A 13,658-nucleotide genomic window follows, 5' to 3' on the forward strand; every position below is an offset into this window, starting at 1 on the left:
TTTATGTGATGAATTACATCATTGATTTGCCCGTGTTGAAGTATCGTTGCACCCCTGGGATGAAGACTGCTTGGTCACATTGTATGATCATTTTGATGATTTATTATTCAGTTTGCTAGTATATTGGTGAAGATTTTTGACTCTATCTACGTTAGCAAGATTGGTCTGCCATTCTCCTTCTTGGTTGGATCCTTGTTTGGTTTTGGAATCAAGAAAATGCTAGTTTCCAGGAATGACTTTGAGAATACTCCCTCCTTTTCAGTTTCATTAAGGAGAGTGAGCCGTATTGGCTTTAGATATTGTAGAATTCAGTAATGAATCTCAGGTCTAGGACTTTCCTTAGTTCACGGATTTTTTAGTACTCTATTAATTTCATTGCTTATTACTGAATTATTTAGGATTTAAAAATCTTCTTAGTTCAGTTTTGGTAATTCATATGTATCTAGGAATCTCTCCTTTTCTTCTGAGTCCTCTAATTTATTAGCATACAGGGTTGTAAAATAGTTGTTAATAATATTCTGGATTTTGGCAGAGTCCATTGCGGTTTTACCTTTTTCATATTTAATCATATTGATCTTTCTTTCTTTCTTCTGTATGATTGGCTAAGGGTTTGTCTCTTGTGTTTATTTTTTCAAAGAGGCAGCTCTTTGATGTATTGATTCTTTGTACTGTGCTTTTTAGTATCCATTTCATTGATTTCTACTCTGATCTTTATAATTTATTTCCTTGTACTAGTTCTGGGTTCAAATTGTTCTGTTTTTAAAAATTGTATTTGGTTGTTGCAGGGTCTCATTACAAAGCTCAGACTTGTGGTGATCCTCCTGCTTTCAGCCTGGCCAGTGCTGGGATTATAGGCCTGTGCCACTACACCCAGAGTCTGGCCAGCCCCCGTGGGGCTGGCACATATGTGGTGCCAGGATCTAACTGGTGTCCCTGTGCTTGCCTAAGCAGGTGCTTTAGGCTGCTGAGCTATCTCACCAGCCCTCGAATTGTTCTTATTTCTCTAGGATCTTGAGGTGTAACATTAGGTTAGCTATATGGGCTCTCTCTGTTCTTGTTGGAGTTTTTTTGATATGGGAATTCACAGTTATAAATGTCCTTCTTGAGCCTGCTTTTACTGTGTCTTTTAAGTTCTGGTATGTTGTACTGGCATTATCATTTAATTCTAGGAACTGTCTTAAGTAAAATTATATTTAAAAAAAATTTTAAATGTATTTAGCACAGGGTCTATAGATCTCACTATGTAGATCAGACTCATAGTGATTCTCCTGTTTTCAGCCTCCCAAGTGCTGGGATTACAGGTATGTGCCACCATGCCCAGTCTCAACCGCCATCTCAGAGTGCCCTGGGGCGGGACCAGCACGGCATGCCAGGAATCGAACCTGGCCGCTGCACTCTGCTTAAGCAGGTTTTTTAATCTGCTGAGCTATCTGGCCAGCCCTTAAGTGAAATTCTTCGTTAAAAATTTAAATTTATTTCTATTTTTATTTATTTATTTTTTTTTGCAGAACCAGGGATTGAACTCAGGCTCTTGCACTTGCCAGGCAGGTGCTTATTCTACTGAGCCATTTCCCTAGCCCCCAAAAATTTAAATTTAAAGTCAACTATCTAGTTAACATGAAATCAAGCTTTCAATTCATTAAACTAAAGAAAAAAATTAGAGGAACAGAATTATGCAACTAAATTTTGACAAGCACTTTGAACACTTTTTTCTCTATTTAAATAATTCCTAGTGACTTTTTGGGCTGTTCTCCATAGGGTTGTGTGCTACAAAATATAAAGTGTGTGTTATTTGCTATAAGAGTAACATTGTCCAACAGAATTTGCTGTTTATGCTACCTTTTCCTTCCATATACATAATACTGATAAATAAAAGTAAATATAAGTTGGAATTTGCACAGAGTTATTATCTTAACTCCAAAGTTCCATTGTAGTAGCTGCAGCAAAAAGAACAAAATCTGTTATGTTGCAACTACTTGTGTATGTTTCAAAGAACACATTAAAAACCTTTGTCTTTATCATTATGTAAATAGTTAAAAATGTTAATTCATGAAAAGTTAGTTTGCTGGGTGTTGCTTGTCTTCTTGAAAAATTAAAGAGTGGTGTAGTGTATCTTCAATTTCTGATTTTTTTTTCTGGTTTTATTTTGTTTTATGGTGCTGGAGATCAAACCTAGACAAATGCTGTACTACTGAGGTGCACCTGAGCTTTGTATCATCAGTTTAAAAATGGAATTTATTTCTGAGGAGTCTCAAATATTAACAGAATATTGTCAGAAATGGGTATTCCTTTGCCATTTAAATATTGTAGGTGCATGAATTCAGCAAAATAATCCAATATGGTCCAGTAGTCCATAATAGTAGTGGGTTATCCACATGACTGGCAATGTCAGCAGTTGCTGACTTGAGCCTTTTACAGCACAGCATATTAATATGGCTTTACTTTTTAATATTTCATTTTTATACTTTTCTGAAAGATGGTTAAGACCAAGATAAAGAAAGACCTATATAAAAAGAAATGTCACTTTTGAATCTGACAAGGTCAGTCAAATCCCCTCAGGATTTACCTGAAACCCTGTACCACAGATCCATTGTCAGTGTCAGCCATGTGAATGAGTCACGGCCATTGCTTGACCAAACAAATCATGAGGTTATAAATAAACTAATAGCAATAAAAAACTCATTCATACAATCAGTTATATATTGTCTGACATCAAACAATTAATTGGGATTTTTCTTTTTTACAAAGAATATCAAGTAAATTTTAATTAATGTATTGATACATTTTTTTCTAGTAACGTTATTTCCACTTAGCTTAATACCTCTGAAGTATTAATTATAAGGGGTGAGAGTTTTAGTGCATATTTAAACTAAGTCTTTTATGCTAATATTTCTTTCTTTTTTGACAACTCAAGGTCAATAGCGTTACTGGATCATGAACATCTGCTATCAGATTTCCCTCTTCTAACATGCTCTTGAATGCTACCTGGCGGCAAGAACAGCCTCATCTTCAGAAGCAATTGAGCTTTTGAGAACAAAGGGAGGTGCATCATTTCTATTGGAAAATGTTTTTCTTTGTCTTTTTGCTATCTCTCTGCAGAAGAGAAAGGGCTCTCTGGAGAAGAGAAAGGGCCCTGATCAATTGGTCTTTCTTTTCTTGTACATTTTGTAATATTGATCATTTTTCTAAACATAAAATTTGGCCCAAAGTTACTGGCCTACTTGCAGCAATAGTCCACCTCCAAACGCTCTTTCCTAAGTATTTTTCTTATTTACCTTCTCCTATCTCACTCCCTTTATTGCTTTCTCATGTCTTGACATTGGCATTATGTAACCCGTATATCACTGCTGTGTTCTCGTCTTCCTTTGGCTTGCTATTTACCCTCCTTGTGACATTTAATACTGAGGAGACCTCTAGAAATATGGAGGTTGTATATAAGATCCAGCTGGTGTGGCAAGCAGGTGTGATTTGCTCTATTTCTGAGGTTTATAGTTCCTGCTTTCTAATACATCTCAGCCAGGAAGTTCACAGTGGTAGGAGATTTGTAGGAGGGGAGAGGTCATGTTTTCTGTGGATCAGTGTGCTGCTTTATGTGCTGACAGTCACTGGGCTTCACTTGCATCACCTCCTCTGGGAAGCCTCCTCTTGCCCTTGGGGGCTTGTACATCTCGCTACATTATCCCTGTACCTCGTACATGTTTCTTACTGTTCTCAGCATCTTCTCTGGTAGTTGAGGTGCAGAGCGTAGCTTGTGCCTGTTGGTGTGTCTGGGCACAGTGCTGTATCATAGTCAGTGCTTAGATGGCTGTTGAGTGACGTGGAAGTGCAGGTGCACTTCAGATTTTGCCTGAGACTGTTGCCTTAGTTCCTTGTCTCTTCAGTGCCTCATGTAGTGCCAGAAATGTGGTAGATCTTTAGTATATACTTGTTAAGTGACTGAAATGAATGAACGAAGAATCCTTTCAAAAAGTGAACATGGGCTGGGGGTTTAGCTTTGTGGTGCAGTGTCTGTCTGGCAAGCAAGAGATGCTGAGTGGCGATTCCCAGTCCCTGCCCTTGCAAAAAGTGAACATGGCTAGAGAAATTCATTATGGAATGGCCCTGGTGAAATGGCTGTTACAATTTTCTAATACTTCCCCATCTGTTGCAGTGTAGTCTATGACTTTGGACAGAAACTTTTTAAATGTGTGAAATGCTTATTATAATAATACTTATTCAATTGGTGTTTATGGGGAATTCAAGTCACATGCCACAAATGCAAGGTATTGCTTAGTGAGGTGATTATCTATTTGAGTGAGAACAGAGACACACTGAAGTTTCTCCAGTGAAGCATTATCACAGATTTCCTAGCTAACAGCCAAAGGTCACACGGCCAATCGTACAGGACAGCTGTCTCTTCAGGAGTCTCATTAATAAGTGAGCTTAAATTTCAGAGCCTAAGATTTTTGATCCTCCATTTGTGGGTACAAGAAAAGCTATCATGTTCTGTGCCCCAGCTGAGTAACAGGTTTGTCTACATTCACTGGAGAGGATGGTTCTTTTTTTTTTTTTTTTTTTTTTTTTTTTTTTTTTTTTTGGTTGAACCAGGGATTGAACTCAGGCCCTTGCACTTGCCAGACAAGCACTTATTCTACTGAGCCATCTCCCCAGCCCCTAGGGAGGATGGTTCTTAAAAAGATCTTTCTCTTTGCTCACTGATGGGTTAATAATATCCATTTGGACACCCAGACCAGTGAAGAATAGCAGACTGACCTTGAAGACCAAGATGTCCTACACATCATATGAGCAGTGAAACTGCCACAGTGTGCTGCTATTTTAAGTCATTTGGCAGGGATGACCAAAAACCTTCGTCTTTTGAAAGCATAGGAGAGTTACGCAGGGCTACTTTAATTTAGGGTTGAGTCGATAATTCTTAGGATTTGTACACTTCAGTCTCAGTCCCCAGAAGGACTCATGTGTCTGTCAGCAGGTGCACACAGAACACATTGTCCTGCAACTCTATTGTTGGGGAAACCTCCCTGTTGGGAGAGCAGACAAAACCTCTGGCTGTTTCTACACCACACAGGGAAACAATGGCTTTCTTTGTTTTATGTAGAATGTTGTCCAGTTCTCATCAGCTGCTTAAAAGCACATCCGGGAGTTCAGGGGGGTGGAATTATACCTTCTAAAAAGGTTACATTACATGGTTCTAAAAATGCTGCTCTTTGCCAAATCAGGAGCAGTGCTTGATTTGCAGCATTTGTTGTGAGCCTTTGGAAACATACAGCTCCTTTCTTCCTAAATTGTTTGCCAGCAAACAACCTCAAGGACTGTTTGATTCATGATGTGTCAGTGGAATCAACATCTTAGAGATAGACTTGGATGCAGTTCCTGGCTGTTAGGAATGGAACTGCTCTTCTTAAAATTTGGGAGGAACTTGAGGTGCCAGGTAGAAGTCACAATGAACATGAAGTGTCCTGAAGTCAGGTCCAGACACACAGAAGGCACTGGTATTAATCACACAATATTTAAAGCTCAATGAGTTATCATTTAATAATGAGGGACTCTGCCAGTCATCACAGATTTCTTGCTTCTTTTGAGCCTGTCCATGGAAGGCTAGGCCTGCGGGTCTGCAAGGCAGCTGTGGACTGGAGTCAGGCAGGGCTGCTTCCCTTAGATCATGCTTCTGCTTGTGGGTGGCTGGGGCCTGAATCTTTCTCTTGACTCCCTGACTCGGAGGCTAGTGCCCAAGGCCATTTCTTGTCACCCTGGAAGTATCTTTTATTGTTGGAGTAGAGAAGCATTTCTCTTTCTCACAGGAGAGAAAACAAGAAGGACCTTTTCTCGGCCTTCTTTCTGCTTCACTTTCTTTCATTACCTACCTAGCTCCATCTAAATTTGGGACTGTAGGCCAAGCTGTAGTTTGCAGTGTGAGATTATAGGCTAAGTTGAGATCCTAACACTTGGTGAATTTCTTTCTCCCGAATATTTTGAATGACAGCGACCATGTATCAGCACAGATATTTGAAACTGTGTTCAGGGCAAAGCTTACTAATAACTTTGTAATGTGTGCAAGGTTGTGTACTGTTTTGTGCAGCTTCCTCCATGGGTTTCTGACAGCTCATGGAGCTCCCTGCTATTTAGTCATCGCTCACCGTGTTCCAAGCATTGTACTGACCATTTTCCTTGTATTATTTCATTTAATTCTTAACAATGGAAAGAGTTATATTCCCATTTCCCAGGAATCTAGACTGTGTTTGTAAAGCCACATAGACATAAAAGAGGGAGCCTTAACTACAACACAGGCAACTCCAGAGCACAGTGTTCCATTGTTGTCTTCTAAGCGGGGCTGTTTTTCAAGTTTCAGAACATTATCGAGAAGGCTTGAGGTCACACACCCAGGTTGTCATACACAGTTATTAAGTGGTAGAGGAAATATCAAGGCCTAGGGATAAAGACTTCAAGGCTTATGATGCCAAATTGCATTTCTTGATTTTTGAAAGTATCTGTTATCAATTTTCACTAGGTCATCCAATGTATTTCATATGGAGAATTTTAAGCATTTTTTTTTAAAGAAAAATACTTTCAGTCTGTGGGTAGCGCTAGATTCCAAACTGATATAGACACTAAACCAGCCTGGCAAGGTTAGGGAGGGGACATGCTCTGACTTTGTCACTTCCAGGTGTGTTGGGTGGAGATGTAGATTTGGAATTCAGCTTCTTGGGATACTCTGCTGTGTGCTATTGTTTGCTCTGCCTATTGAAACGTGAAGACCTTTTGTAATATTATGTCCCTGTTATGGGAGTTATGCTGAAAAGTGGGTAATTTGATTTCAGTGATGATTAGAAATAAGAATGAATTTCACTACAAATGCTATATAATGTTAACATAGAATACTAATGACAATACTTTGTCGCTATGTCCCTGCCAGTCACAGGGTTTGTAAGGTGTCCTCCCTAACAATCACTGATAGCTTCCATCTCCCAGCCTGATGTAAATGGCATTCCCAGGGCAGCAACTGAGACTAAAAGCAGCAAGGTGACATGCCCACAAGTGCATCTTTCATGGATGAGGGTTTCCCACGCTGGTCTCAGAGGCTGCACTCTTTCCACTGAACCAAGCGCTTACGATCCTCTAGGCACAGAATTACGAAGTTTACTCATTTGCTCAGTTCATCATCTGTGAGACGGCTGGTAACAGTAGCTACTCGGGACTTTTCTGAGAGTGAAATGGCCTAAGGCATATAATACATATAAAATACCAAATTTAAATTGATGAATAAAAATGCTCCGTAAGTGTTAGTTTTTATTACATATCTCGTTGAGCAAATGCCAGATGTGCGTCAGGAACTTACTGGGCGACAAAGACACACAATGCGCTGTATTTCCTTTGCTCATACATGACACAAGAGATGTGGGGTTGGAGGGTCTGTACACAGTCTTGTGGTAGATAAGGCAGAAGCTGTGGACCCTCAGGAGGAGTACAGGCTGCTCTGCCTGTGTGGTGTGGGAAACCCTCCCGCAGCTTGGCCATTCACGTGATAAGTCTCTCTTGAGTGTGATTTGAAAAAGATCTTCAAACAACTTGACTTTAAAATTTTGATTCTTTTCTAAAGGACAAGTTAAACAAATAAAAGCAGCATTACAATTAAGGTGTAAATACTGCTCAGCAAGCACTTAAAGTGTGGTGGTGCAGTTAAAGAGGGAGATAGGGGTGAGCTGTGCTGACAACCCTGAGCCTCCACAGCGGGCAGAGACTGTGGAAAGCAAACCTCTCATGAGGGAGGTGAACATGTTTGCTTCCCTTTTGGGAATCTAGAAATCCCCAGCTTTGTGTCTCCTCCCTCCCGTGGAAGGGGCCTCCCGCTGGCTCCCAGCCACTGTCAGGTAAGGACAGGCCACATAGCTACCTTCCTTGCATTATCTACTCTAGTCTTCCATTTACACCACATACCTGTAATGGAAGATCAGAAGCATTTTGCAAGGAGGCATTTATACAAAAAGATTAAATGAAAAAAGTTCATGATGGAATTCAAGACAAGAATGAATGGAATGAAAGGTGGTAGGAATAAAATACATCAACGCCTTGAGGGGGATTCAAGAAGCTATTGCAGGTACAAAACATGAGTAGCAGCCCACAGAGAGCAGCAACTAGAAAACAAGAAGGTCTACTTAGAAATTAACAACTTAATTTAAAAAAAATCAGTTGTGTAGTAAGAAAAAGTGGAATAAATATGGTTGGATATAAAGAGCCCTTCCAGGTCCTCATCTCAGTCCAAGAGGTTCATTTTTTATTTTTCTATTATTTTATGTATTTGGTACAAGGCCTCACTATGCAGCTCAGACTCGTGGTGATGCTCCCTTTTTCAGCTTCCCCACTGCTGGAATTACAGGTGTGCACCATCATGCCCAGACTCAGTGGCCAGCTCAGTGTGCCCAGCATGGGGCTGGCATGGCATGTGATGCTGGGATGGGATGGAACCCCTGTCCCTGAGCTTGCCTAAGCAGGCACTTAGTCTGCTGTGCTATCTGCTGGCTCCCGAGAAGTTTATATTTGTAATCCCATGGATATGTTATTGGAATCCCATCGAGTTAATTCCAACCTACCACACCTAGTGCAACCCATGGCAAGAATACAGGCTCTGCATCTTGTACAGCAATTAACCACTAGGAAGAATGTATGCAATGTGTTAATTATTGAAACTGTCCTACCAAAAAACAAACAAACAAACAAACAAAAAAACAACCAAACAAACAAACAAAAAAAGCAAGAACAAGGGAATGTTGGTGAGATACTGAGAAGATCTGCTAAGATCAACACAAGCTTACATTTTTGGTAATGTGACAATGAGATAGCTTGAATTAAAAAAAATAAATTTCTTCCTATTTGAGAAAAAAAAAAAAGAATACATGCGCCAAGGTATATCTGCAGTTCTGGGGAGCACAGGGGCCCCAAGTCCAGCTGTGGTCAGGGCTGTTTGGAACAAAGGCTTTGGCCCAAGGCCGAACCTGGGTTTCATTCATTCATGAAAAAAGGAGTTGTTTGAGGATGTGCAACTGTGAGAATGGCAGAAAGTAGGTAAGTTCTGGAGCTGGCCTGGGTAGGAGGCCTGCATTCACCTCTGCAATATGCAGAGAGAAGGACATGAGAGAGTAATCTACAATACACTCCTGAGGTGGTATCTAATGTTTTGGGGTTAGTGCTTCAGCTCTGATGCGCAATCTTTCCGGCCCAGGAAGTCTTAGCCTCTATCTTGAGGCTGATTCCAGCCAACAGTGTGGAGTGCTGGCTCTTCATCCCATCTCATCTCAAGGGAGCAGTGGGTGGGGATTCCACAGGAACATACCTGCCGTCCCCAAAGACTACCACCAGTGCCTCAGCTAGACCAGTGTCCAGTGCTTAAAGCCATTTGGAAAGTCCTAGCCAGCTCTGTACACGGAAATGGGATCAGGCTCATCCAAAATCGGGTAATGGTTCCTCTTTCAAGGGAGTCGCCCAGGTGGTCCTCCACAGTTGAAAGTTAAGTAAATGATCTGTAAGAAATGTTCCTAGAACATATATCAAAAAGATGGAAGCATAAATTAATAGATTAGAGAGCAGAGCTAAAGAAGTCAATATCTGAGCTGGCCAGATAGCTCAGCACACTAAAGCACCTGCTTAGGCAGAGCACAGCAGCCAGGTTCGATTCCCAGCCTGCTGTGCCGGCCCCGCCCCTGGGATGGCAATTGAGACTGGGTGTGGTGGAGCACGCCTGTAATCCCAGCGTTTGGGAGGCTGAAAACAGGAGGATCACTACGAGTCCAATCTATGTAGTGAGACCCTGTAGACTCTGTAATAAAAAATACAAAAAAGAAAAGAAAAAGAAATCAATATCCATTGTTTTGGGATTTCAAAACACAGAAAAGAGGAAAAAGAAGGGTAATGACAGACAAAGGGAAAACATGAACAGATAATTGATCTACATGAGAACCGGAAGACAAAATGATATAAAGTGTAATAAACAGAATGCACACAGAAGATGATGGTAAAAGGCCACATTAGAGAACAACTGTACACTAATTGTAACCGAGTTAAAATTTGTCTTAAAACATTGGGATTGTCTATGTAGGTCATAAACTTTTTCACTAGGTAAATATTCAAGTATATGGTCTTTGTAATAGGCATCCTCAAAATGAAAATGATGAACAATTTTGATTTCAAGGTCCAGATAAAAATTGTCACAGACAAATGATAACCAGAAGAAGGTAAAAACATTAGTGCAAAACAAAATGGAATTTAAGGGAAAAAGGCAAAATGAGACAGAGGGTATATATATATATAGTGTTTGGTTGTTGCAGGTATATATATATATATAGTGTTTGGTTGTTGCAGGGTCTCGCTACACAGCTCAGACTCCTGGTGATCCTCCTGCTTTCAGCCTCCCCAGCACTGAGATCACAGGCCACGCCACCATGCCTGGACTCTGGCTGGCTCATCCTGCCCTGGGGGCAGGGCTGGCACAGCATGTGGTGCCAGGAATTGAACCGCAGTCCCTGTTCTTGCCTAAGCAGGCGCTTTATCTGCTGAGCTATCTCGTTGACCCCCAGAGGGTAATACTGAATACTGATATTTAAAAAGCTTTTCACAGTTTATTCATCGTCTCATGAAATGTTCTTATTGTCACCACAGATAAAGTTGTGGCAGAATCTTTATTCCTTCTGCCTCTTTCCTGGCACCAACACTGGCCTTTGCAGCTCCCCAACTTTCTGCATTCTGCTCTGCTGTTCCTCTGAAGGTTTTTCTTGTGATATTTTCCTTCTCATGGCTTCATTTTTCTTTGTATAATCCAATGATTCATAAATCAATCATGCTAAAGCCAGTTGGTTTGCCACCACCAAAATGGGTTCTGAGTGAAAAACAAAGACCACCTCTGGTGTGATGTTTAAGCTAGGCCACTCCTGCCCAAATTTCTGTTGCCTTCTTGGGTGTTTCCTCTGACGTAGTCATTTGCTCCTGCACTTGGTGGTCTGGATAGTTCCAGTGTCACTCACGATGATTGCTGACGCTCATATAACCGGAAAAGGAAGAAAGAGTGTTGTACTGATTACTAATATAATTCACCAAGAAAATGTAGTGCTTATGAATCTTCTCAGATCAATGAAAAAAAATTAAAAAAAAAGACAGAATAGAATAAATAACCTCCTGCCTCCATAAAGTTCTGTTGTAGTTATAAGAAAATGACCTAAACAGAGATAAATAGTAGACTTCTGTCAGGCATTTTTTTTTTTAAGAGTGGAGTTGGATTTTATTTGCTCATTACTACGTTTTCAGTACGCATTGATTGCCCTTAATATGTGGAGTTGCTACATGTACATAACACAGCTCAGTTCCTGTTTTCATCTCCTACCCTTCCCGTCCCTCTCGGTTCCTTTCAACTCCTGGTCCCCATCCTCTCTGCAGAAGCAGTGTTTCCATTCTTTTGATATTTTTCCATTCCCTTTGCCCCTTCTCCCTTCAGTCTCTTGTTCCCTATCCCATTGGAGGAAAATATCCCTGCTTCCCATTATTCCTACTGTGTATCTTTTATTATATTTATATTTGAAATTTCACATGTAAGAGAAATCATGCAATATTAAATCCTGTATATTGATTTATTTCACAACAGTGAGATACTGTTGTACTCCAGAAAGAAAGGCCATCATCAATGAATCAAATAATAAATGCTCTTGAGGCTGTGTAAAGGGAAACCTTTTACTTTGTTGGTAGGAATCTAAACTAGTACAAGCACTGTGGACATCAGTATGGAGATTATTAAAAAAATAGAAATTCCACTTGATCCAGCTATTCTTTTTCTAGGCATCTTCCCAAGAATTAAACTCATCATATTACAGTGACATGTAAACTTACGTTTTTTGCAGCACAGTTTATAACAACTAAACCTTGAAATCAGCCTATATGCCTGTAACAGATGAATGAAAAAAGAAATTATGGTATTTATTATACACAGTGGAATACTACTCTGCTATAAAGAATGATAAACTTGGGCTAGTGAGATAGCTCATCAGACTAAAGTGTCTGCTTAGGCAAGCTGAGGCAAAGCATGGGGACCATGTTTCTAACCCTGGTACCACATGCTACACCAGCCTTGCCCCAGGATGGGCTGAGCTGGCCAGAGTCTGGGCATGGTGGAGCATGCCTGTAATCCCAGTGCTGGGGAGGCTAAAAGCAGGAGGATTGCCAAATACATTATTAAAAAAGTGATAAACTTGATATATTTGTAGGAAAGTAGTTGAGCCTTGAGAAATCTCTTACACTGTTTCCAGGAATAGAAATAGTGTTGGAATAGTGTTGCCCAGGTTCTTGATGTCCTAAACAAAGTACTGAGCAGGACACCCAGGAGTAACAGCAGGACTTCTTTATATGAAAGAAGGAAGACAAGATGCAGACCACGGAGTAGGAGTGGGCCAGAGATGAGCTTGTGGCTGCGGGGTGCTTGGCGTTCAAGGCTTTAATCTTGGGCTTGGCAACTTTTGTCCATTTAGTGATCATTTGTCTGTGTTGGAATATTCTTGGACTGCTCTTTTCTTATACTTCCTATGTTGTACGGAAGTGGACATCAGAACTTATTGGTTATGTGTGTGTCTTCCAAGGAACCCACAGCCAGGAGGCCTCAGTTTTGTAGTTCCAGAATGAAGCAAGTAAAGGATACATGGGAGGCTTACTTAGATATTGTTTCTCTAAAAGTGATAGATGTTTTTTCTCAGTAGTGTTCCACTGAGTCCTGAACATGATTTTGTCTGCATAGATTTCATGAACGTTTGTGGTTGGCTGCAACCCTCATAGCCTCCTCGTAATTATTTTAGATCAAGTCCTGCAGCTCAGATTTCTAGGTTCTGGTTCCAGCCACCACCAGCAAGGAAGTCACTTCCTTTCCCTGGATTTCATTGAACTTGCCTTTCAGTAAGTAGAGCAAAATCTACACCCATCCAACTCTTTTCCTTCTTTACAGGCTTGTTTTCTACTGCATGACTTTCACGCATATTCTATTGATCCTTTTGTAAAATCCAGTGCTGAATGTGTCATTTCTGTGACATGTTTTTGGAATGGGCTAAGTTACTTTTTATCCTTTTACATTTGCCAGATCTTTAGAATAATAATAAAAAAAATGTCTGAGAGAGTGGTAGGAGTGTAGCAATGGTGAGGGCAGGTGTCCTCTGCGTCCTCAGGTTCAGCAGCTCTGGGTTTGTGGTTGCTCTGAGCCAGTGTCTCTCGAGTGTTTCAACATCCCGCCTTACAAATGTGATAACTTCCTTTTGCAGCTGCACTGCAGGCCCTGAAAAGGAAGAAGAGGTTTGAGAAGCAGCTCACGCAGATCGATGGGACCCTTTCCACCATCGAGTTCCAGAGAGAAGCCCTGGAGAACTTGCATACCAACACTGAGGTGTTAAGGAACATGGGCCTTGCAGCTAAAACCATGAAAGCCATTCACGAAAACATGTGAGTGACACTGGTAACCCTTTCAGTCATTAAAAAGAGTCTTTGAACTCATGGTGAGTTTTGGTGGAACGGGCTCACACATCTGAAGCTTTTTGATATATCAAATGGAGTGTTTTTTCAGGGGGAAAATGAAGTTATAGTGACAACACAAAGGCAACAACAAAAATACGTGAAAAATAGAGTTTCTGATCTTTCTTGGTTTC

At 40.6% G+C, this 13,658-nt stretch overlaps 1 protein-coding gene across 1 annotated transcript in view; it reads left to right on the forward strand.

Annotated features, from left to right (window-relative positions):
• Nucleotides 1-13,658, forward strand: part of Chmp4c (charged multivesicular body protein 4C) — a 37,354-nt gene that overhangs the window by 13,605 nt on the left and 10,091 nt on the right. Inside the window, exon 2 of the mRNA XM_004643100.2 lies at nt 13,278-13,455. Coding sequence (XP_004643157.1) covers nt 13,278-13,455 — 178 coding nt within the window. The remainder of the gene's footprint in view (nt 1-13,277; nt 13,456-13,658) is intronic.

Source organism: Octodon degus, unplaced genomic scaffold (assembly GCF_000260255.1).
Source record: "Octodon degus isolate 3935 unplaced genomic scaffold, OctDeg1.0 scaffold00165, whole genome shotgun sequence".
NCBI lineage: Eukaryota > Metazoa > Chordata > Mammalia > Rodentia > Octodontidae > Octodon > Octodon degus.